This window comes from Prenolepis imparis, unplaced genomic scaffold (genome assembly GCF_030444845.1).
Source record: "Prenolepis imparis isolate NDT839.2.m4 unplaced genomic scaffold, iyPreImpa1.0 SCAF_2, whole genome shotgun sequence".
Taxonomy (NCBI): domain Eukaryota; kingdom Metazoa; phylum Arthropoda; class Insecta; order Hymenoptera; family Formicidae; genus Prenolepis; species Prenolepis imparis.
Window position 1 is genome coordinate 15,371,708 of NW_028141160.1, and position 26,829 is coordinate 15,398,536.

Below are 26,829 nucleotides of genomic sequence, written 5' to 3' on the forward strand. Positions count from 1 at the left end.
ATGATTTTATAATCAATTTTTCCTAAATTATAATTCAACGATATATCAATATCAAGCAGATTAATACTTAATTAAGCACATGGAATCTGTCGATGGGCCTTAAATGACATTGCACGCATTCAAATATTTTTTCGAGCGCTCGATCGACTCTTCTCGCGTCGTTAATTTTCTTTCTCTCTCGCGTTGTCGCGACTAATTAAACCGCAGGCGCTAATCGCGGAGGCTGAAGAGACATGGAACTGCGTCGCGCGGCGAAACAAGTCGTCATCGCATCATTGCGACTCTCCCACTCTCTCAGCCTCCTTACGTCTAGCTTGGGGATTTCGCAACGCGATAACGCATCTGCATGACGAACGCCTTTGTGGATTTCACTGGTCGCGAGAAGTGCCGGACATCGCGGAGCCAGTGTAATAATCAGGCCGTATATATATATATATGTACATCGGCTAGCGATAAATGATAAGTTCGATAACGGTGCAGTAGTTCATTCGTTAACTTCTCTTAAAAACGTCAATATTTTTTTATTTCTCAATAAAAGTGTTTCGAAATTTGTTCCTTACATAATATGCGAAAAATCATATGAAATTGTATATTCTATGTGTCTTACAACAATATATGAAATATCACCTGAGATATATTTCAGGGAATGCAAAATATATAAGTTTGCCACGTGAGAAATGTCGGCGTATTTAATAAGAGCCTGATTTTTATGTGCAGAAATAAATACATTACGTAAAGTAAAATAATTCTATTAGAATTCTATTAAATCAAATATATAAATATATAAATCCAAAATCTTATATAACGCCACATAAAAGTAAAACACATTCAACATATGCAATTCTATAAATACATATCTTTAAATCGGCGCATAAGTGTATACTATATATTTACGCCGTTCATTCCGTTGGACATTCATTGAGAACCCTTCACGTGTTGCAAGAATGGAAATGTAATTTTTTCTACTTACCGCGCTGTTCAAGTTGTATGCATTTGAAAGATTATTGCTCGGGCACTCTATAGTAATCGATCGATCGTCCATATATCTGCAAACAAAGAAGACACTTTTAAATTATTTCAAAGCTTTTTAAAAAGAAAAATATATATACCGTAAAAAAATTTTAAATAATATTTTTGCGCAGTCTTTTCTATACATTTTTTCAAAGTATAGAGAGAGAAACTTTTTCTACAACAAATCGCATTATATAAATAAATATAATTAATGAATATTAATATAATAATATAACTAATAACTTTAACATAACTTAATATAGCTACTATCTATTTTCTGCAAATATCTTAAAATAAACGCTTTGTACTTTTTAAAAATTAAAAAGTTTTAAAGAATATCCACCCATGCGACCGAATTGCAATGAGTATATGCGAGAAAGTGAGGAAGAGGGAGAAAAAGGCAGAAAGAGAAAAAGAAAGAAATGCGAACAATCAGAATGAGTATGCCAGATTCAACAAGTGCATCCGCGGCAGCGGCAGGGAGTGAGTCACCGAGAAAGAAATATAAACGATGAAATAAAGTATTGAACGTGCGCGTGGGCATCATTGCCTGACCGGATCGGGATAAGGAAAAAAATGTGGGAGTGCGTGATTCAGCGCCTACATAACTGAAGAATCAGGATTTCGCGACGTAAACAACCGCGTAAGATAAATAAAGATATAACTCTTATTGTGTGATACCGATACGCGATGTCGCGTCGCCCGACATACTCTTTATCGTTGCATCTCTATAAAAAAGACGCTTTATAGCATTTCACCTAATATAAAAATATAAGAAACGCAAAGATAATGAATCAAATAAATAACATCGAAACAATGGCCTGTCTTGCATTACCTATTTCAAATTTAATTATCATGGAACATGATAAAAAATGCATCATTAATTTAAAAAAAAATGACAAAATAAAGACTCCTCTGTCATCATTATTTTATCGCTGAAGAATGAACGATGATTTCTAAATATATCTCTATAGTGCATGTAAGAGAGAGAGATTGAGATAATATACATTAGAATACATGATTTATGTAAGAAAATCGCATGTTTATTCTTAGTCACGAAATATACTACTGGAGGTTTAATTCCAACGTTTCGACATCGAGGCGCCAATCAGCGTTGTGTATCATTGTGTATCGGAAAGATTTCAGGGAATCAAGTGTTATCAGTAAACAGATAAAATCGTATTTTCAGCTAATTATAAAAATGCAGTGCGCTTTCGAAACGATTGCATTCCGTCGAATGAAGCGCCGCGTTAAGACAATCTTCGACGACGCAACATGACGTTGCGCTTCTGATTACAATAGCGTCGCACGCGAACGACAACGAATAAATAATATATAGGATGTTCCGGAACTACCACACTTTCACTTCCACTTCTACGCTAGAAATCGGATTAAAAGAAATGACTGCTTTAATGCAATAATAAAAAATAATTCTAATTTCTCTTGAATTTATTATTTGAGGTTTTAATAAAAAAAATCTCTCAGTTCACTAATTTTGAATAAATTAAATGTAAAGTACAGAGTTTCATTTTGTCAGTCCACAACTGTATGTATATAATTCATTTTTTTAATTAATTGTGTGAGTTTAATTCACTTCTCTACATAATTAAAGCCGTTCAATTAAAACAGATATATGGCCATCTTTCGAGCCGCACCGCGAGACAGCGGCTATCTGTCGTTTTGCAGGAATTCCCTGAGGACGTCCGACAGGTGCGCAATGTTCTCTTGCACAAGAAAGAGAAAGAAGGAGAGAAAGAGAGAAAACGAAAATTCATTTCACCTGCATGTATTCTCGCTTCAAGGTTCTCGTCGACCCGAACGTGCCGCGCTTAAGCTACGCGATTTCACCTAACGTTATGCGTCGACGTAAACGGTAGCAATATAACGCCCGTCGACACCGCTTACGTAAGAACGAAACGCTCGAGGAAGCTCGTCTTATCTTGGCGAACGTCAGGAGTTCAGACACGACATCGGCCACGAACTCTTAATACGAACATTCCGAGGACAACGGGAATTCCGTGGATATTTTCATTTCGCCGCAAAAGCCCCATATTATACCATTCCATAGTGATCCTAGCAAATCTCGCAATCTTTCACGAATCTGTCGAGTCTCGAACCTCTCTATCAAATTCATCTGGACCGTATGTAAAATTATCCAAACATCGAAATCATTTAATCACGAGACGTAGACGAAATGTTGGATCTCCCGGGAGTTTGAATTTTACAGAATGTTATAAAATAAATCATTATTCAGGATATTTAATTAAGTTACTCGCTTACTATTCGTAATTCGAACGAACTCGATAATTGAAACCAGAAAGAGACAAATATTAACGAGCCAAATTTAACATAAAAAAGTGACAGTGGTAAAATGTTTTTCATTTCCAACCATTTCCATGTCTAAAATCCCACTAAATTAAACAGAAATTTAATTATGAATCTAGTTTATTACGAAAAATGGAGAGAAGCCCCAATTATTTAAATTAATTACTTGATATTCAGATGGAGATAAATTAAAGATATAAAAGCAAGACATTTCCTGCCCAATAAACTAATATTAGCTACTTGATATTAAGAGCAAATAAAAATGAAAATATCGATAATTCCGTCTTTGACTAAAATGTGTTAGTGTCAGCAATAATTGTGCTAATTATATCTGCATATTGTATAAATAATTGTGTATATATATATTTATTTTTACAATTAAAAAATCTTGAACTTTTTAGAGAAACTTATGTAAAACTTCTGAAAATCTCTTAACAACATTCAGAAGCAAAGTTTTAAATTAGAATTCAAAAAACTTTCCGTAAAGCCATCACATATTAATCACCGTTTAAAAAATGATTCACGAAACTTCCGTATTTGTTGGTTCACGTCAGTTACCTCGTGTTTTTGCGGCGTTTCTTCACGATATCACGTGTGGGATTGACTTCCGAGAGAGAATCTCTAGAGAGATACTGTCGTTCGAGCGTATGAAGCAATCATGCGTGACCGAGATATAATCATCAGGAGTATCGTCGTGTTATGTCGAATCATATATAATCCTCCAACTCGAAGTGAAGGGTCGCGTGATAACCGTTTGACGATTACGCACGTGACAAGATATTATATATATATGTTTCTAAAAAAAATTTTAATATATTCATTTTCCGCTTAACGTATATATATTATAGTTGCGGAGCTCCTCTTCTCCTTTCCTACCCCATCCACCCCCATCGTATGTTTTAGCACGAGTGAAAAAGCAAGATGTGAGAAATGTATAATACGATAATTAGAATAAATTCTAAATTTAATCTCTTATTTTCGATCAGTGTACGAGACGCCCTCGTCGCGATATCGGAAATGTCGCGACACTGACGACAACGACATTTCGATGAATCGGCACGACCGATAAATCCAGCCGGCAACAACGACTTTTCCGCCAGCTCTGACCTCTTATACACGCGCGTGTGATCCCGCTTTTGCGATCGGATTTCTGCTACGCCTCGCTCGTTCATTTCACAATATTACGCCGCGCCGTTATTTGCCATGCTATATAACAAACATTTGACGAAGCCAATCCATTTCGCAAACGAGAAATTTTATTTCGTACATTTTTCAAACTAAAAAGAAATTGAAATCTAAATCGATAAAAAAAACAAGAGTATAAAGTGTTGAAACCTTTAAAATTAATGTATATGCAATATTCATTATTTAAAGTCTAAATATAAATATGTTTCGATAAGATAAAAAAATGTCACGAGATCCCCTATACATTTAGGTTTAATACAACAATACTTTTCAATGAAAAATACTTTTCCTTCCTCTCGAGAAATTGGAAAGGCGCAGATACAGTCTTGTCGTTGTATCCCGCTGTATAATCATCCCGGACTGCACCTATAATACGTTGCATTGCTCATCGAAGCGTTTATATCGAACGTATCCCTCATCGAGCCAACGAGGCTATTCGCCTGTTCTCTATTAAACGTGCCCCGAGAAAACGCCGTCCTTCCCCATCCACGTGCTCGGCCGACCGTTCGCGTTCTAGGTGTTAATGAAATCCTTGCGGCACGGTTAACACAGTGACCTTAAGTAAAATGTCCTCGCTCGCCTTTGACCCCCACCGTAAACAAGCGTTCGCTCCCTCAAAGAGAGGAAAGAAAGAAAATGCGAATGTCGATAATACAAAGATTGTGCTTCTCGTGGCATATTTTAAGAACGAAGGCTACTTTGTGTCGCAAATTTCATGTATGCACATTGCGTAAAAAATATATATAAATTGTATATTGCGCAAAATTATAATTTTAAAACAAATTTAGATAGAGTGATTTATATAAAAGAAAGGGTGCGGATGGCTTTTAATAACAAGAGAGAGCGATCGCCCGGAACATAAAATCATCCCCCCATTTAATTTATGATCCAATCGATATCCTTTCGGATATTTTTCTCGCGCTCTTATATGTCTGCATTCTACTTCTTATTTTCGTTATATCCCGACTTTTTTAACGACGAAAGTGAAGTTTGTACGAAATATAATCCGACCGTCTTCTCGTCGCGACGTTCTTCAACGCTTTCGTGCGCTAAAATGTCATGACGCACCGGTGACGCGTTTACGCAATGTAGACGAGTTTTATTCGGTGCTGCGCGTTTCTCGCAAACATTGCAGAAACTCATCGCGAGGAGAAACAAGAGCGGAAAATTTGACAGATACGTCGGTAAACAGAAATTGTAAAATTAAAATACAAGAAACACGAATAATAAAGCCTAAAAAACCAAGGATTAAGCGAAATTCTAGTAGATGTGTATGTGTGTGTGTGTCTTATAAAAAAATAATGAAAAATATATATCCTCTGTATGGATGAACCTATCATCCTTCTGTCTCTCGCAGTCTTCTCTCTCTTACACCATACTACGTGAAACATAGAAAAGGCACAACTGACCGACCATTCTCGTGACGGTTGCGTGTACGTGATCACCACGTGACGAAAGGGATTGTACGTTGAACTAGTGTGCCCTCGTAAAATATTCTACGTTGAGCAGTGTAAAAAAAGAAAGAGCAGGACGGAGGGCTATTTTAGAAGGAGCGAGGAAGAGAAACCCATGGCACGCTAACGGCAAAGGAGAGCACCAAGGGGAAACGCGGCGGAGGGGCAGTTCGTGGAATGATCCCGTCGTCTCGGACGAACAACAGTCCGGTTCCTACGGAACTCCAACAGCCAGAGAACAGGCCTGAAGTTTCTTACAGCCAGACTGGTTGGTTGTTGCTCGCTCGTTCATTCGCCGCTCCGTCCGTTCGCTCGCTCGCCTGCTGCCTGAGACGGCTTCTTTGCTTGTCATTGTCGATTTGTGATGGCTTGTGTATGTCGTACGGCGACCGACAATCACAACCATCGAGAGAACCTTTCTTCTCTCTTTTACTACTGTATATTACATCGTAATATGGCCCGTGATACAATAATAGCTGCAAGTGACTCGATTCAAATCCAAAATTTTCTACCCTTTGGATGGTCAAAAGTTACACACGCGAAATTCTTTGAAAAATAAATGTATAATTATTAAACAGAAAATAAAAATCGAGAGATCAGTGTGAGTTATAGAAGTGATTATTGGAATGCTTTTTTTGCACGGAATAAATATAATAAAAAGTTCTTCTTAATTAATGAAAAATAATTTCAGTTTAAGAATACCTCGAGATGCAAGTCGATAATAGCAAACTAAGTGCAGGCAGCAGACGAGCGAGCGAGAGAACGAACGTAGCTGATTAATTACATGAAAAAATTGAGAAAGAGACAAACTAAAAATTTGCAAAAATTCTTTCTTGAAATTATCTCATAATGTATACGCGTCTTGTATCATTTGAACTAGTTATTATTCTAAAAATAAATTTTATATATCTTTTTAAATAGCTAAATTTAATTAGATCGTCAGAGTATACACTCTGTATATTCCTCGTATCACGTTATAGTGTATCACTATAGTGTGCTAGATAAAATGTGTAGTAAATAGAAAGGTCGAAAAGAAAGAATAAAAAAAATGCTCGTACGTTAAAGTGTGAAAATGGAATAGGTCATGCGCGTGAAGTTTAATTTTCTAACGCATTCACTTTTTTCGAGCTAAATATATAATGAAATAAAACTCTCCGGAAAGTAACATCTCTGTGCAGTTTCACACAATAAAAAAGATTATAAATGTCAAAGCGCACTCATATCTCAAAATACATTTTGCACCGAAAAAATGAGTATATTAATTCTCTCTCGTGTACAATTTCTTTTCGTTCTACACACGTATACAATTTAAAAATACTGCATTCTTTTGGACTTTTTTCTATCTCATTCATTTCTACTTTTATTTTATATTCTCTTTCTCTTTCTCCTAATAAAATTCCTAATAAATGCTCCGACTGTTTACGCGTGTATGTATCTGTCGGATCGGCGATATCATGAATGAAGTTCGTTAAATGCCTTTCGCGAAAACGCGCTGGCGAGAAAGCGGCAGAGCGCGCATCGGAATGTTTCATCAAAAGGGAATCAATCCGCGAACGCCGAACTCGCGTTTAATATAGCGCTCACAATCGCCGCAATTTGTATTCTTTCGTCTTAATTACCGAGCTGGCGATAACAACCTCTTCCTCCTCCTCCTCCTGAACGAGCACGCGTTGCGCTCCCAGTGCCAATTAGAGCGCTTTTGTTGTCGCTCAATAATAATCACGTCGACCGGCCGCGTTCGAAAGGGACGTTTGCATCGGTGCAATCCGCTGCACCCTAAAGACCGGCCCCGGGCCGATTGACGCTCCATAACGGCTCGATAAATTCATACAGATTGTATTTGTATTGCATATCCGGCATTTCGTTATCCTGTCACACCCATTCCGTGACGCGGCGCACCGCGGGATCGATTGAAACGAGCTACAAATGCAATCGGGTCAAATCCATTTTTTGATAAAATTTCATCCGATCCGCTTTTTTATTCTGCCTCAATATTATTCGCAAAATTCTCGCTCATATTTCCGATCGCATGCAGATAAGTATGATCGAAATCGGATCGCGATGTAATTTTTCAAAGATAAATATTTATTATACTTATTAAAAATAAATTATATACTTTTCTCAGACGATATACACGCATGCACACGTGTTCTTTCATATTTCAATGTGTCTATCGCTAATTGTAAGTACTCATATTATGCTATCTGAATATCTGCATCTACAATAAAACCGCGAAAGCGGACACGGGTTAATTTTATATCGATACTTGCTTGTCTTCTTGCTCCAATTAATGAAAGTAACTTGTTGCATACACGATATTACGTATAGTTGATCGCCCACGATCGAGAATGTGCGTGTGCATGAGAACGACGGTGTTGCGTTTCAGATACGATCGACCAACGTTCGCAATGTGTGACGAAGGCTCTTTCGTGCTCCGTGCAATGAAATCGTTAATTATCCGCTCGATTGTCCTTGAATGATGAATCGTGTACGATATTAACCGTTAATTGCAACGGAGGTCAAACGAAAATTCACACATGATATCGCCGGATAATAAACTACCGAATAATTTTATAACATAAATACCGTTAGGTACTGACGGAGTAGAACTGACATAATAATCACATAGATACGCTATACTTTAGTTAAAAGGTAGATTATTGAACAGTGTATGTGTGTGTGTATTCCATGTAATTTTTTTCTGGCAAAGTTAGATGCATATTTGTAAATAAACAAAAATTTTTCTTTTTAAAAAGCGACCTAATGTTTCATATATTCGTAGAACGGCAAGATCATTTAAATTCTTATTGTTAGAATATTTCCTATGGAGTGAAAAATTAAAGTCAAAAAAGATCGAAAAAGATAAAGAGTTAAAAGCGATCTAAGGTTTCATATATTCCTAGAACGGCAAGATCATTTAAATTCTTGTTGTTAAAATATTTCCTACAGAGTGAAAAATTTTTTAAAGTCAAAAAAGTATCGAAAAAAATACAGTTAAAATACAAAGAGTGGTTCTTAGAAGAAAGTCATTTTCAAAAATTATTTATAATAAATGTTTTTCATTCATCTCATTTTTCTTCGAACAAAGATTTAGAAAATCCCCGAGGTCAATTCCCTGAAGGCCAACCGTTCTTCCGGGACTGGCAGACGCCAGAGAAAGAGAGGACTGCAAGTACCTGGCGGATAACAGCGGGATCCCTTTCTGATGGAAGTCTCCGGTGAAACATAACCGAGACGACGCCAGAGAGACAGACGGAAAAGATGTCTCGTCTGTATTCTTGATTGTTAGCGATTGGGAATAGACAGATTATCGTCCAAGATCTTTGTACTTTTTTCATTTACGGGGGCGAGTCTGTCTCTTCTATTTTTACAGTTTTATTTATAATATTTTGTTTGGGTGTCGTCGCCAAACGATCGAATATCTCTAAAAGGCTCGCTCTAATCCGACGATTCCCGTTGATTGGGGATCTAGCGATGATTAAATTCGAAATCGATCGCGATCGCTAACCTCGACGTTTGAATAGAGTTTCGAAGGAAGAAGACGGGGTATTTTACAAACACAGATAACGTTATACCGCACACTGCGGAAACAACTTGGATTAGCTTATATATACACGCGGTTTCTGGATGAAGGTAAATAAAGGAATGCGAATTAATCAGAATGAAAGAAGCGTTTCTCTCTCGAAAACGATTTATTTTGGTTTCTAACACAACAGAACAACGCAACCCCAATTTAACGAAACACGCTTGACTGACTATCTAAAGAACAATCGATTTCGATTAGCGACTTGCGCGTTACAGAGGGCTATTATTGCTCATTCAAGCGCTCGGTTTGTGATCGTCTTCGACCGTATGTTCTACCGCGATGAACGACAACAGAAGGAAGAAAGAATACAACGTATACCTGACGTAAGTCAGGATCTCAGCGTTCAACGTCGACCGTAATTTCGCGACAGATTTTCCATTTTGCGCGCGATGTCGCCTAGTAATAGTCAACGATAGCAAGGCCACGGTTAAAACCCTCATTATCGTCTTTCAATATGACATGTAGCGAGCCGATTCTCTCTTTCTCCCCTCCTAACTCTTTCTCACTCTCTCTCTCTCTTTCCGCAATGTGCACGCAACATAAGAGAGTGCGCGGAACATATCTGCGTCCCTGAGGAGAGCTCGTGTCTGTGAGTTCCCCGCTCCGTTTTTCTCTCCATCCTCTCTCTCTCCCTCGCTCGGTCTCTCTTTCGGAGCCGCTTGGGCTTTCTCATGTTGCTCTCGCCCCGTCGTCTCTTTGTCCCTCGAGCTCCCTCACGCTCTCTCTCCCTACCAGAATCGCGCGCGCCGATCTCCTCCCTTCCTACCGCTCTCATCTCCATCGTCGACGTCCCTCGGTGCGCGTTCGATACACGGAATCGCCTCGTGGTTCTCGGAAGGCAGTAGACTGTCGCCAGCCACGCCAGACGGCGCACCGCTCGCACGCTCTCTCTCTCTCTCTCATTGCATATTCGCCCACTGGCTCACCCACGGGGCTACCTCCCTCCTCGGCCCTCTCTCTTCCCCTTTCCTTTCCACTCCGATCCTCCTCTTTCCCCCAGCCTCTCTTACCCTGGCCACTACTCCATACGCTCTGTCTCGTGGCACGGCCGGAGAGCCAGCCAGCAACACGGGGCCCGCCAGTTACGCAACAATAACAACGCCGTGAGGAGGTGTGTAGCGTCGTGCGGCGTGCGACACCGCAACGCGACACCGTGGATGTGGATGGTCGTATGGTGTGCGTCGACTTGTGTTTTGCGTATGTGGGGGATCACTTGTTGATAACGACGCGGGGACAGAGTGGAGAAATCCCGCGTGGAAAGGCGGAGGAAAAACAGACTCTCGGTGAAGAACAGACGATCGTTGGTGAAAAATCGTGCGCGCGGATTCTCGGGCGAGAGTCGAGCGAGATCGACCACGAAGAGACACGCCGGAAGGAGAGCTCGTGTGTTCTCGGATATCGAGCACGATCCAGAGGAGCGATGTGTGAGAAGGTGTAAAAAGTTGTGCGTGATATCGCGAAATTTCGAAGGAGGAAAAATCGCGCGAAGCTTCGAGAAGGAATCTCCCATCGATCGCGATCGAACACGAAGGCGCGCAGGATCGCAAGCGGGAAAGCGTGACTTCTGTCGTTTCGAGAGAAACCTATAGTATTGAAACGCAGGGTGTGCGGTTCGTTACTCTGGTGAAAAAAAACCGAAGAAATCGCGAAGCGGAAGGATTCGCCAATGTCACCCTCGACGAAAGATAAGCCAGAAGTATCGATCAACGCGGAAGATCGGTGAGGATATTGGAAGCTGGATCGACAGTTGGTCTCCTCTATCAATCGATGAATGAAGCGAGTACGAGCGGCCACGAGGACAGTCAAGGAAGAATTTCTAGCGATCATCGGTTGAAGAAGAGTGAACGAAAACCACGAAAACCAACGTTTTCTCGTAAAAGACGGCAAGGTGATTGAAAGAAGAAACTATAGAGTTTCGTCGGCAAACCGATCAAACGTCAACGAGCCGATGAAGTAAGACTTGGAGTACACTACGGTCTCTGTCTTTCGCAGATACATATATAAGATCAGCGGTAACGAGGTCGCTGCATCATCGTGTCGATAGATCAACCGGAGGAGAGAACCCGCTACCGATCACGTCTCCCTTCCCTTCTCGCAACGACGACGCCGCGTTTAGGCGCCAATGACGTCACCGGACGAGTGAGGTCGCCGCCGGGGGAATTCGCGGTCGGAGTTTCTCGCCGCGATACGTTTACGCACCGACACGACACACGACGTTACCGCCGCGCGAGATCGCCGACGATGATAATAGCGGCGCGTAATGGTAGTGGTGACCACGCGGTAGTCGCGGTGTGATGGTGTGCAGTTTGCTCGTGTCCGCGCTCGTACGGTGGGGATAAGGAGATCTCCTGTGGAATCGCGCTGCGCGGTGGCAGCGATTACACACTTTTCTATACGTATGTCGCTCGTCGACGGGCAATGACTAACCGCGCATCACCGAGGGATATACTCGACGTCGACACGGAACCGTCGATTCGGAGCTGTCATCTTCGTCGCCGGTCTACGTCAGCACCGGTCAGACTCGATTTGCATAGCAAACAGATTGTCGCGCTCGTAGTAAGTGGATAACGAGAAGAAGAGGTGCCTGTCTCTCTCTCTTCTCTCATGTGTGCATCGTGTAACGCGACAAGAACTCGCGAGCGGTCTCTCTCTTCGTTCTTACGCGCGTATCCGTACGTGGGTGAGTGTGTGAATATCGTTCACATACGACTGGTTCGCGGTACCAGAAGGAGGGAGAGATAGAGGATACGACGCGGACGAGGCAAGTGCGAAGCTTAAAATAGAAGAGTGACTTCGGCTTCTTAAGTGCGCGGCGGGAGGACAAGCTTCTTCCCCATGTCCGCGTGTCTGTGATACGTTTTAAGTTCTACGTTTCTTCGCGGGTGAAAGAGGGAACGACGAGAGAACGAGAGATATAAAAATCTGTATATATAACATATAACAAAAAAAAATTTATATATATACATCTCGGTAAAGTGTGTGTCTGTATGTGTGATAATCTCTATAGTGCATATTGTAGTGGTGAATCACAAGAGAGGATATCGTGTCTCTCGCGCAACTTAATTTTTTCCGCCCGTATCGTCAGAAAAGGAGAAGAATTCGCGGCGATCCTCGACGAGGCAGGAGAGATCGCGCTAGCAAAAGCGCGAACGCTCGCCCGTCGAAGAGGAGGCGTCGTCTCGCTCTCTGTCCCACGCGATGGATCGTGACTCGCGTTCGTATTCCTGCGGAGGCTGCGAGAGGACCGCCGTCGAGGGCCGAGCTATGCCGATGGAGTAACAAGTGAGCGGCGAAGCGGCGTTGCCATGACGACAGGTGAACCATGAGTCTCCCCGTACGATTCCCGCTTTGCCTCCCTCCCCCTTTCATCTTTTCCGCAGCCTCCGCTACCAGTCCTCCGCTACCAGTCCTCCGCTCTTCTCTCTCGTACCCCCCCCCCCGTCACTCTACTCGCGGTATGTTTGTCCCTCTTTTCCTCTGACCCCGTATACTCTCGCGAGATATGATGCGACAACAGTGCTTCTGTCTCTCTTTCTTTCTTTATATCTCTTTCTCTCTCTTCTCTCTCTCTCTCTCTCTCTTTTGCTCTCTTGCACATTGTAGCCGATCCCGCTTCAAGTTCGCCACTCCGTCTCCTCTTTCTCTTTCTCTTGACGCTCGCCATTCGTTCTCCTTTTTCGGTCGCTCCCTTCTTTCCCTGCAATCTCATCGCCTCGACGTGTTTTCGTGATACTCGGAAAGCCGAGTGAGAATGTGAATGAGAGAGAAAGAGAAAAAGAGAGATTGGATTCTTCGGTGACCAGTTTTGTACATTGTGAACGGCGTTGTAAAAATTTACGAGGGATGCTGCGGTCGTTATGTCGATTCCTTCGTATCAGCGTTGCTCTGGCGCCCCTATTCTCGCCCCCTCACCTGCCTATCGTCTTCCTTTTTACAAACCGGACCGCGTGCGAGCATCGCGTACGCGATAGTAATTTCGGCCTTCGGTTGTAAACATCGCGTGGGACGTACATATGCTGTAAATGTACACGATGTTTTCGCTCGAAAAACGTTTTTATCATGCTGAGTTTTCCAATAAAAAAAGAGAGAAGGAAAGATAGATAATGACAGAGCAATCGTTTGACATTATCATCGCTGACTAACGCGTTTCTATCCTTGAAAGTCCAATTCAATCTTGGCTACTATTTACAAGCTCTTGCGCGGCTGCGCTTTATTTTTAACTCACTAAAACGACGACACACACGAGAGATGTATATTTTCGCCCAATCTATAAAAACGAGATTTTTTACTCAAAAAAACTTTCTAATAATAGCACAGCAAGATGAACTTTAAATATTTAGATAGCTATATAATGTTTTGTGATAACTTTGTAATTCCTCTTTTACTTTTTTTCATTATTATTATTACTATGTCCAAAGTAATATCATTGATATTATATTTTATAATTAGCTCCGCATATCTATATATGTAATTATTCGTTTAAGGAGCGAAATTCCGAAGCGCGGAATAAATCAATACTATTAATAAATTAGAAGAGAAGCAACGAGAATCATAGTTTTGCATTTGTTATATTTCTATAGTTACAGATTCTTTGACGAAGACTGGTAAAATTTCACTTGATAAAAGCTTAATTGAAACAAATAATTTCTCGAAACATTCGTTATTGTATATTGCAAAGAATTAATACGAATATCAAAATCGTAAATAACTCACAAGTTATAATTAACCGCGAATTCCTGCAGTTATCGTTGGCAGACTATCTCTGGTCAAATAAGTACATGTAAACTTCGAAAGGTAGATACGACAAAGTTGCAGAGCGAGTAAGAAGAGCGCCGAAGCGATTCGAAAACAAAACCATATGATGCAGAGAAAAAGATTTAACGGCAGAAAAGCAATTTTTTTTAAGATACAATGGCAGATAAAACATTCTTTCCTCTCTTTCTCTCTTTGCTTCTTTCACAACTCCAAATATATTATTTAATTTATTTAAATATAGACCTATAGAAATAAATTAAAAATAAAAATCAACAAGTTATTGCTTAATAGAATTGCCTAAATATATAATAAATATTTGATGATTATAAAAAAAATATCAAGATCACGGAATAGTTTATTTTTATAAAAAGATTTGTAACTATATAATTTATTTATATCTCATAATTTTTAGAGCGACTCTCTTTTTTTTCATCGAACTGAATGTAAAATATCAATATCGTATTTAAATAGGCGAATATATATCGGTATCCCCTTCCCTATAATATAGCTATCGGTACTTTCGAATATAGTTATCGGTACTTTCTGGTAGCGAAGCATCGTTTGTGTAATCGCTCGTACTCTCTCTCGTACGCACATACACGCCCGCACGTATTCGAGTCTGTTGGTCGACGCCGTTTTAGCATGCTTAGCGCGTAGGCTACGCGATATTCCAAGTACGCCGGGCTATTTTCATGCTACGTCAAGAAGACACGGTGAGCGAGCGGGAGAAGAGTATAACGCGCGGCTATGTCTATAGCGATGGTGACACGACGACGAGAGGCGGAGGCCGGCTCCGCCAAGCCGTATAAAGCCGGAATCGGCCAGGCTGCGAGTGCGGGATCGTCGGAATTTCTCTTGATTTGTCGTCTATTCGTGGCAGGGACTCTCGACCGGAATTGTAAATCCGATTCGGACTAACGCACGACTCATTCGCGGGTATATTTCTACAGAAGAATAATAACTCATACACAAATGCACAAAGCTTTTTTTAAAATCGTTTCAACTTTGGACAAATAATTGAATTAAGACTTAATAAATTGTAAACCTTCGAAATACAGATTTAAAGAAAAAGTCTCTTTTTATATCTAAATGATATTCTTTTTTTCTTATTTATAAAAGAACAGAGAGAATATTACTCTACATTCGTGTCTGTAAATTTCTTATGAAAATGAAAGAAAATGAGATATGATTCGAGAATCAGTAGTCGCTGTAATGCTCAATATTTCTTTGAAACAAGTATAAACACGCGATGAACTTGGCAGTGTTGTTTTGTGTGTAAACAATAGCATGCGAAGATGAGAGAAGTCCGCGGAACAAGTTAAAGAAACGAATGAAGGAGATTTATATTCCGTAAACATCTCTGTTACGTTTTGAAACGTTCGACGAATAAACGTATAGTAAATGTTATTTTCTATAAAGAAGCGTTATTAATATATTCTTCGAAAAACCTATTGATTAAAAAACACTCAACATATAAACAATATATTTAATTTTAATACTATATTATATTTAAAATATTATTAAAAGTGATTGCAACCGTATTCATCAAGAAATTCGAAATTTTCTCATATGTTCTTTTATATAATTTTTATTAGATACGCGCTGACGTGGAAAATAATTATGTAGTAACTCTTTGTAAATTAATGACTCTTATAAAAAAAGGCTATGAAGACTAAATCGTCAATATTTATAATTATAAAAATATCGGTCCTATATTATATAGATAGTACTAATTAACTTTCTTTTCGTATAGAGTCTAATAAACGCTCGAATGTAAGAATTCTTCTCTTTTTATCGAAATGATTTACGCACGAAAAATATGGAGATATCAGATGATAGAAATCTTCTCTGATTATTCGTATGAATTTTCTTTCTCGCTACGTGCAATCTGTCAAAGAAATTTCATTTATCGAGATATACAATGCGCGGAAAAGATCAGATAAATATCGACGACTAATACATTTTTGTGGAATCGCTTTTTCGCAATTGATTTGATCTATTTGCTTAGTTTCTTTTTTTTTGCAACGCGATTAATCTGCTTTGTGCGCAAAGTAAAAAAAACGTTACATAAAGTGATGCAAAATGTTTAATCTGCAAGTGTTCGCGATAAGCATTGATTTCAAATAAAGACAATTTTCTTTTATTGATAGATCATTTTAAAAATAACTTTATCTATATTTTTTTTCACACATTTCCAATGAACGTAATATATGGACTATTTAAATGCAAAAATATGCATGTACTAAACTACTTGCTATCTTCAATCAAGCCCGTTTTTTGATCTTATGTATAATTGAATTTGCTATCGGAGTGATATCGATCTTTTTTATCCGAAAAATAAAACTACGAGATCAAATGAAAAATTCAGGTTTCGCGGTGCAAACATTATTCGCGGATTGAAATATCTCACGATAAAAGACATAGGTCGCACGAGATACAATGGAATTTACTTTACTCGCTATCTAAATTTACTTTAACTGCCCGTGCACCCCCATCGTAAATCCACCGAACTTCATTACGTTCGCTCGATGATACTTAAACCTGTTACGGTCTTGTAATAAGCTTAAAAGGATTGTAGGACACTCGCCGTTTTTGCCAGACGTATCTTCAGGTTCTTAATCTCGCAATGTGATTTCTCGAGCTTGGCTCTGTCATTGGACCGACACGAATAGTATACGATATGATAAAATATGATAATCAAAGACAGCGTGCATTTTTACAAAATATTGAATATATACGAATTATCGTATATTTATTATGAAATTAATCCGATAGTATAATGAGACATAATAAGATACGATTAAATCTTTGACAAAGTTTTTTTTTCATTATATATAAAATTATTCTTTTTTTGATATTGATATTGATTAAATAAAAAACGGTGCTCGCATGTAATTGCATTCGAATATTTTTACGTGTACTAAATCGATGACGGGATTAAAACCGAGAATACTGTTATGTATAACGCATTGTGTGTTGCCTTCTGCATCGATCGTGACGCGATTAAAGCTATTACGATTAATTGTAGCGAACATTATCGCGTTTCTTTTAACTTTAACAATGCTTTTATCTTTTGCGACATATGTTAAATGTTGTGCGTTTAATAGTCTGGAAGACGATCGATTGACAATATCGCAAATTTGCAAATTCATAGAGGCGTGTCGTAGTACTTGTAATGAGATGGCTCAATACGAAAAATTTGCTATTAGATTAGTGCGTCATAGAAGATATGAAAACAACTATTGATGATAACGGCGCTTACGTCAATAATAGAACCTAATTAAACGAAAGGTAAATACGGAGTCACATATTGTTTACACGTCTGATACTTGAATGACTCAATTGTCAAGCCGATCGATTCATCTACAGAATACGCCATTCTTTAATAATATTAAGTCAGACCTCTATCACACCTATGAAATTGTGAAGATCGAAATAGAACGCGCACACAAGTAAAATGATGTAATGACGGAGGATGAAGTGATACTAAAATCTCGCTAATTCACTTTCACTCGCTCGCAAGTATACAATCGCGCGAATGAAAGTTTAAACTAAGCTTCATGATATTATATATATTACGCGAGACTTTCAATACGCGAAAAAGAGTACGAAGTAAAATTGAAATAAAAAATAAAGAATGAAATGTGAGAAAAGAGAGTATCTATATATAGCCAGAAAAAACATACGTTCATATTGTCGATTCAGTTTCGGAGAGAGAGAGAGTTCCCTTCTTCGGAAAGCTACTGGGAGGGAGGGAGGGGGATTCCGTGGATACGCGGCCGTGAACGTCCTAGGACACGTAGACGGGGTGCGTGACCCAATCACCCGTTCACCGGCAGCGAGAACGGAGAGCGGCGTGGATTCGTGTCGAGTCTCTCCTTCGACGCGCGGTGGGGGACTGTGTCGAACGGAATCCCCGGCCGTGCGCGCGCGCGCGAACGCACCCGAGATCGTCGTGTGTGTATGTGTGTCTGTAGTGGTCGCGCGAAGGCCGACAAAAGAGAGGCGGGGAGAGATGAGGAAGGGAATGCCGCTTCTTCGTCAGACGTGCGCGGCAGCAACGGCGGATCGCGCGCGTGACTCACTTGCGTGTCGCGGGAATCTCCCGTTTCCTCGCCGATGGCAGCACTATACGATCTGCACACGCGTGCATGACAAGTACAGGCTGTATAGAATTTGATGAAGGGAGGGAGGGAAAGAAAGGAAGGAGGCAGCAGCCAATGCACGGTCGGAGAGTTCATCCGGTGCAGCGACGCGCGCTCGGTAGACCCGCTACGCGATATATCAGTGTTTCCCAACTTCGCTTCCGTGGCGAGACATTTCTGATGTAATCCAACATCCATAGCAATAATACACATAATAAGAATAATTGTCTTCATTTGATTATTTTCGAATATTTAAGAGAAAGAAGTTCTTCATTAAATTTAGGAGAGAATAGCAGTGCGTTAATAAATTTTTACAAATTACTGAAGTTTTGGAAACACGTGTTTTGAGTTTATCGTCATATTGTATAAATATTTGATTACATCATTCGGTAAATATTTAATAATATATATATATCGTAATTTAAACTCTATATAAAATATTTCAACAAGAGAATAAATTGATTCAGATACTTTACAAGAGAAATATGCGTCACTAATTTGATTCATTGCAAAATAGCGTGCTGAACTGACTACTAATTGGACGATGTATTCGGGTATCTGACACACGGCAATCTATTTGATGATATATCAACAATAAATGACAATGAATATATGCTCTTAAAATAAATGTTAAAATAAACATTATAAAATAATATTAATAAACAGTTAAAATTATTCAAACGCAGAGATTTGCATCGAATGAGTATGACAATACAACATTGTCTATATGTATATACTCTAAAAGTCATATCCCGCTGTTATCGATTTCTGCATTAGTTCAATTAAAGTTCTCCCATATCAGCAACAGAGAATTGTGCTTAAACAGAATTAATGAATGAGGGGAATTGACCCGCCTCTGACTCAGAATCAACAAGATATCACGAAGTTTCGGCGTGCTTTTCTATACGGTATCGTGAATAAATTCGCGTCCAATTCTTCACGCGTTAAATATTTAAAAGTCCGCGGCATCGCTAAAATTATCTTCGCTTCTTCGAAGAAGACACTCGAAAGATCGGTGATCCTGTCGGCGAAAGTCGCAAAACCGCCGAGCCGGTTCCCGTAATCGTGTTCGTTTAATGCCCGACACCACTGATTCACGTACGACGGAATGCTGAGCATTCCGCTGACTGTATACAGATATCCGCGACGTTGTTGTATAATAATAATAATAATAATAATAATAACACGCGACCTAATGTGGCGCAATGGCCATTCAGACCTGGTTTCCCGTTCATCAAGTTAAATCAAGTATATCAGATATGAAGGAACTGCGCGGAATTTTAAAAAGCTGAGCGGTATAAAAGTATGAACGAACCACGGAATGAATACTGAATTCTTACTGTTAAAATTTGGAAAAACCGTAACAAACGCAAATGGAACATTCGATTCACGCGTTTGAACTGTAAAGGACAGAACATCTATATATTTTTACGTTTATCGCATATAACAAATACCAAATCTAACCGAATACGAATGTTTGACAGGAATGTGAAAGCAACGAACATGAATAAAACGAATGTCCAAACATCGTGTCCACCTTCATGCCTCGCGCAGTAATTGATTGAAATTACAAAAACTTGTGGTCGCGTTTTCCCATCTACGCGCATAAGTAATGTCTAGTACGATTTGTGAATTCCGGAGAAACTCGGATAATAAAATTCGAATAAAAATACATTCATAAATAGAAAACTGTCGAGATTATATATAATTAAATTTAAAAATCAACTTGATATTTTTATTGAAATAAAAATTGCGAAAACTTATGATTATTAATTTAATAAACGAATAGAGCTTCTTAAACATATTGTAATTAAAATTGTTTCATAATTCGCTAACAAAATATATAATTTATCAAAATTATTGCATCAAGGCAAATGAAAGACGAAACTCAGTTAAAATCTTCAAAACCTTAAACGGTAAAGCTGATATTATCGAGACTCAGACGTAAATAAGTGTGAAAATTGATGCATGATGGGATTAAGCCGCGGTCAGTTGAACGAGCGTTTAACGCGTCTGACGCGTCCGGCATAAAACGATTAACGAATTGTCAGGTCTATATAGCGTGCGGTGGCATGATGTGCGTTGTACGACATACGACGGCAGACTCTGAACCAACTATTCATAGGTTGCAATTGGTCATTTGTACGAGTTTACTCTTCACCTCTCTTCCGACTCTCCCCCCAGACTTAATCATACGAGACGATATCTGTAATTTACTGTATCTCTTTGTTTAGTATACAATGCAGCACCTAACGAGATGCAAAAATTGCATTTTCCATATATTTCTCATTCAATTCTTTAAATCCGGAAGCTCGAAATAATTTTGTAGATTGCCTATATTTTCTTTTCGATATCAAACATATTTTAAAGATATTTATTTTTTGTATTTGGCTGAAATAATGCTTGTAAGCCTAATAGCATTTATTTTTTGTCCATACCATAAGCTATAATTTTTGGATAAAAAAGCCGTATAAAGAGCTATATTTTTATCTTTTTACAAAATCATGAATGAACAAGTCCATCGCGTTTCGTGTAAATTTGTTTTATACTTGCATCTTGCTTTTGGCCAAACATGGTGAGATACAGCATGTGTATCTTCGCGCGCGTACGTTTGATGATGCATCGACAAGGGAAGGGATCGAGGTCAGGGAGCGAGCTCTATCGAGATAGAGAGCAAACAATAATAACACCAATACATCAATAAAATACCCTAGGGGCTCGATCAGCTCGACCAGACCGACTCTCCACATCAGGGTTTTATTCGGACCGACGAAAACGACGTGGGCGAGATCGCTAAACTCGGCGACCGAGAGAGAACGAAAATAAAACCTTATGCCAAAAGTCCACAACTAACTTTACGTGCCCAATGTATAGCGAAATCTCACGTTTTGTTTTTCTCATTTTTGTTTTACGCGACAATCAATCCAAAATGAACAGACAGCTTTATTTTAAGCTACGCCTTATACTTTGAAACATTTTATTTGCAGAATTTTATCGACACAATTTTATTGACAATTTCTTGTAACAAGATTAAAGTACGAATGATTTGTTAGCGAAAAATATAATGCACGAAACAAAAGTGATCCTCGTATAAAACCGCATTGCAATTTGCCGTGGGTTATTTCACAGTAGTCGTAAATTGAACATTTTTGAATAGAAAATACCAAATGTCAATGTACAAGAATAAAAGATCACATTGATTTTACATCGAAATAAATTGAAATTCGATAAATCTTTAATAATAGCTAAAATTCTAAAAAAGTTATACAATATGTACATATATGAATAATGTAAAAAAATTGTTATATAATTGTATGGAATATGGAGTTTTATTTTGATATATATTTTCTCTCGCGTTTTTAAAAATTAAAATCGTAACGCTTATTGAATGTCATTTCTTCTTAATTCCTCGTGAAACTAAACTCACGGATGCAAATTTTATCGGAGTGCTTTTTTTACTAATAAAAAAATAACTTTGGCGTATTTTTTGCTGTCGATTATATTATATGCCCACTGAAATCTATGTATTTGCTTAAAACACAAACAAAACGTATCGTGACCCATTTTCGTCGCTCTGCGGACTTTACTAGTGTGCATACGGGTTTACTATATTTATTGCGCGGTTATACCAAGTTTACGAAGTATATTTCGTTGCAGAGAGCGGTTCTCGCAAATACGCGCTCATAATACACGAATAACTTTGATAACAAGCTGTAATTTCAGACAAATATTGGAAAGGTTGTTAATTGAATAATCTAAAACTCAAGCGTTTTATGCTGCTGACGATAATTCTTTCGCTACTTATCCATTTTCAATCCACTGATGTTATCAGTCTTGAGTCATAAAATGCATGAAACGATACTAAAATACTTAAAATACGAAAATAAAAATATACTAACACTTTGATGTGTGTTTGTTAATAATCTTATTTAAATTGATGATATCTACAATATGTAAGTATCTATAGTACGTAGAAATCAGAAATTACATGATGTGTATATTGATCAAAATGGAATATTATATAATATTCACCGAAAGATCTAAAGTAGTATTAAATTGTGTAAAGATTAATCGTCAAGTTTTAACATTTTGTTAAAATAAATAATATTTGCTTAAAATTAACGCGATTGCAAAGCAAGATAATATTATGTGTTTATTCTGAAAAAAATTTGCCAACCTTCAATCTCTTATTATATATCTCTTCTCATAAATTGCAAATTAATAATACAATCACTTGTAAGATATGAACAAAAAATCTTGCGTGTTTAAACATTGATATATATGTGTAATACGCCTATTGTCATTATATGCATATATGTATAGAGATTCCCATCGTACTTGTCCATAGTTCAAATAATAGTGTGTTGTGAATAACGCTTGAAAACACAGGCACTTTATGTAAATTTACGATTGCGCGAAAGAGTCACGGTTGATTGTCGATGATTCAGTTTCCTCGCGCATGAACTTTTAGGTCGGTCTGTAACGCATAAAACATCCTGCGATAGTACCCGCGTAGATACCGTGCTGCGATCGTGCGTTTGTGGAACATATAGGACCGAGCGAATAAGAATGGACACGACGACGAATAGCGCGCTATTGTCGTTTCATTCATTTCTGCCAGATTCGCCGACGACCGAGGAGAGAGCCTAATGAAATTCGCGTATCTCGCGTGTTATGTCATTTGTACCCTCCCAACAACGCGTGTATACGATTAGAAATAAATGATCTCATTATCCGCGACTTGACGTCGCATGCTTGCTTATGTCGCGTAAACTCTTTACGGCAAATTAACGATTCAACTTGATTGTTCGCGATTGTAAGTGCGATTTAGATTGGATAATGTAAGTGATCTTTTCCAAAGATTTAACATGAAGATATTTATGAGATTATAATAAATATTTATTTCAAATTATTGATACTACACTGAGAGAATTTTCTCTTAGAATTTACCCTGAAAATCATGGTAATCGTGGGACAATATGGTATAGAAAGAATTTTATGAGAATTTCTTTGATTAATATATATCACAATATAAATAAACTAAACTGCATAGTAAAATTAATCAAACATATTTTATATTTTATTGTAATAGATATTATTATTTTTATTGTGATAAATATTAATCAGTGAAATTCTCACTAAATTCTTTCTATACCATATATTGTCCCACGATTACCATGATTTTCAGGATAAATTCTGAGAGAGAATTCTTTCTGTGTATTATATAAAAAGGCGAAATTTTATCTGTATAACTTTGCAAACAACATTTTAATATTTTAATTGCAATTAATAATTCATAAATTGTAATAATATTTTCATTTTTTAGAAGAAAATGCAATTATATTTGAAGAGAGAAAAAGAGAGAAATATATAATCTAAACTCCTTATTGTATATGCTATATGCAATATGTTGTTTGCAACGTCGCATAAATTATAATATATCGTGCAGTACATTAGGCACATTTACAAGAGTCAAAACTTTCGTGAGATAATTTCCTGATGTTTCTCTTCTAACGAAGGAGACCGTCACTGCCAAATGGCTCGTCGACGTAAGTTTCGTCGTTTGGACGGTGACTTTGCGCGAGGAGGAATACCTCCGTCGACGTACCAGGTTGGCTCGCCAGCTCTCCTCTCGCTTCTTTTTTTGTCTTTTTCTATCTCACTCTCTTTCTCTCTCTCTCTTCTCTCCATTTGTGCATATAAATAGCGCGTTCCAAAATTATCGGGGCACTTCGGCGAACGGTGCCGCGAAAGTGGCGTCCGAGAACAGACCAGCGATTTCTGCTAGCTATAAAAATATACGCGGGAACGACATAAACGCCCGATTGGCGACGTGCATTCTTCAACGAAAAATACGATGAACGCAATTGTATGAAAAACAGAGAATATAAAATTATTCATTAGCAAAACGATATAAATCTGTTTTTTTTTCTTTTTTAATGGAAAATGAATTAAAAGTTGAAAACGAACTATATAATGAGTTTTTCTAAAATATAATATAGAAAGTAAATTCTTCGTGTGTGTGAAACTATCAATTTGCCACAACATTTAATTCGTTTCAAGCTGTCTTTTTTTTGCACAGATATTAAATATTTTATTTTTATTTTACCAGCATCAGTCAATATGTGAATCACATTTATTCATTAAAATTTGCTCCATTAAAAATATTGCGATGTACAGAGACAATGACAATCAAGTTTTTACAGACTGCACATTGTGAATTTTAAGCAAAATACACATACCTCGATGCTGAACTCAATCAAAAATTTAAAACACGCGCAATCCGCTCTGAATAATTTATACGTTGTATAATGATATGATATAACGTAAGAAGTTTTAAAAATAAGCGAAAAGTATATATTGTAGATTTTTTTTAATTAAAAAGAGAGAATTTACAGAAAGAGAAAAAGATATATTAATCTTTGTGAAAATAGTAATTAACTTTAAACTAGAACGAATATTAAAAATGATTTCCTAATTCTGTATAATTACGTAACTTTTGAATCTTTCATATAAAAGATATGGATTAATCTCAAAACATCTTTATACAACTGCGGTGCATACTGATAACATCAGTTTAATGATCGCATCAAATTTGAGTTGTAAATCGAGTTGAAGGAATTGGCGTCAGCTGCATCCGATGACGCGGTAGGTATAATTACGCGATTAATCGACGTATATAGGTCGACAACGTTGAGAGAAAGAGAGGCAAGAATGTCGAGAAATTACGATTTTAACTAATTTCATAATAAATAATTTGTTGTCGACAGACCGCGTTGTGCGGCGAGTAAACACGAAAGATCTGATCGCTTATAAATGGAAATATAGGAGCAAAGAATCTTGTTCATACGTAAATGGATCTGAACTGTTGAACTCGCTCCTTCACTTCCGCTTTCGCGATGTCGCATTATCGCATAATATTGCGAGGACGATCTCTGTCGCGTCTTAAATATTGAATATGCGGATAATTGCGTTTAAATTAATTTCTCCATTTTGACCTACATCGGATATGATTAAAATAATTCTGTACGAAATATTAATATATTAATATAAAATATAAATAAAATAAAGTTAAGATGAAGTGTATATACATATGTAATTACATATTTTTAATTAATGTGATACATTTTTTAACTAAAAAAACTAAACACTATTTGTATGCAAAATTCAATAAAATATGCTAATGTCTCTCAAAACTATTTTATATAATACAAACGTTACGTTTGTTTAATAAATGTTGAAATTCTAACTTATGAATGTCATAAATATGTTAAATACTCAGAGAATCAAATTAATCACAGAGGATGAAATAACGCACATATGAAAACGTTATGTCATTAAAGTGGAATTTAGTAGAATCGACGCACTACAAGATGCATAATTGAGTTTTCTAAATGAATTACATATTTGCTGAATTATTATGTGATCATCGATGCGTTTTCTATGTTTCCACATGGCACACGTTTTTTAAACACGATTCTATTATTTCTTTTCTTTGCTAGAAATATCTATTGACAGATTATTATTAGCGATTATTCACACTTGAATATTTGCTCACAAAAGTGTAGTGCGGAAAATATCAGCTTATTTTTCTTTTTTGTGCAGAATATATGATCAATGAAATAATAACATACGTATTCGTTGTATTTTTATTTTTTATCGATCGGGCATAATTTAATAAATTTAATCAAAAACTTTATATTTTTTTAAATCTTAACCTTGTATGATGAAATTAATTGACGCGAAAATAAATGCATTGTTACATGTATGAGATGATGGATGGAAATAAAATTAATGAGCCACTGACAAATATATCTAATACATATGTTATTTTTACTATGATCGATAGTGTTGAATTTACAAAAAATGGTAAATTAAAAATTAATATTGCAATACACATTTTTTTAATCAATAAATTACGTATTTTCGAATTATTTATCTTTCTATTATTTTGTATATGTACGATTATATAGATAGAATATTGTGAGTAACGTCTAAAAATCGAGACAGCGTGGAATCGAATATTAATACCTAACGTAATGTTTGATATGACTCGATTGTAACTTCTTTCTTTCTCTCTTTCTCTCTCTCTCTCTCTCTCTCTCTCTCTCTCTCTCTCTCTCTCTCTCTCTCTTTCTCAACGCAATTATTCATAACAAATTAATTCATTTCTACGCGTCATGTAATCGTTGGTGCTATGTAATCGATGGAACATAATGTAACACCTACTAAACGAGAGTCGGTATTTTCTTATCCCACACATAACATTAATAGTGCATTAACGTTTATGTATTTATGGAAATGTCATAGCAATTTGTATATCAGAATTTTTTCCAGTATTATATTTTATAGATGTGGCCTCGAGCAT

General features: G+C 37.5%; 1 protein-coding gene and 1 long non-coding RNA gene across 4 annotated transcripts in view; one reads left to right on the forward strand and one right to left on the reverse strand.

Annotated features, from left to right (window-relative positions):
* Positions 1-10,496, reverse strand: part of LOC145948968 (uncharacterized) — a 124,060-nt gene extending 113,564 nt beyond the window's left edge. The window contains exons 1-2 of one of the 3 annotated variants that reach the window (XR_014427508.1): positions 9,880-10,496; positions 971-1,046 (exon numbers count right to left, since the gene is read on the reverse strand). This is a non-coding gene — a long non-coding RNA (uncharacterized LOC145948968). Of the gene's footprint in view, positions 1-67; positions 265-970; positions 1,047-3,894; positions 4,005-9,879 lie in introns of those variants that run through there. The other 2 variants (XR_014427511.1, XR_014427514.1) reach the window with 2 other exon arrangements.
* Positions 10,460-26,829, forward strand: part of Shn (zinc finger protein schnurri) — a 31,087-nt gene continuing 14,717 nt past the window's right edge. Inside the window, exon 1 of the mRNA XM_083058594.1 lies at positions 10,460-12,876. Coding sequence (XP_082914720.1) covers positions 12,867-12,876 — 10 coding nt within the window. The 5' untranslated portion in view covers positions 10,460-12,866. The remainder of the gene's footprint in view (positions 12,877-26,829) is intronic.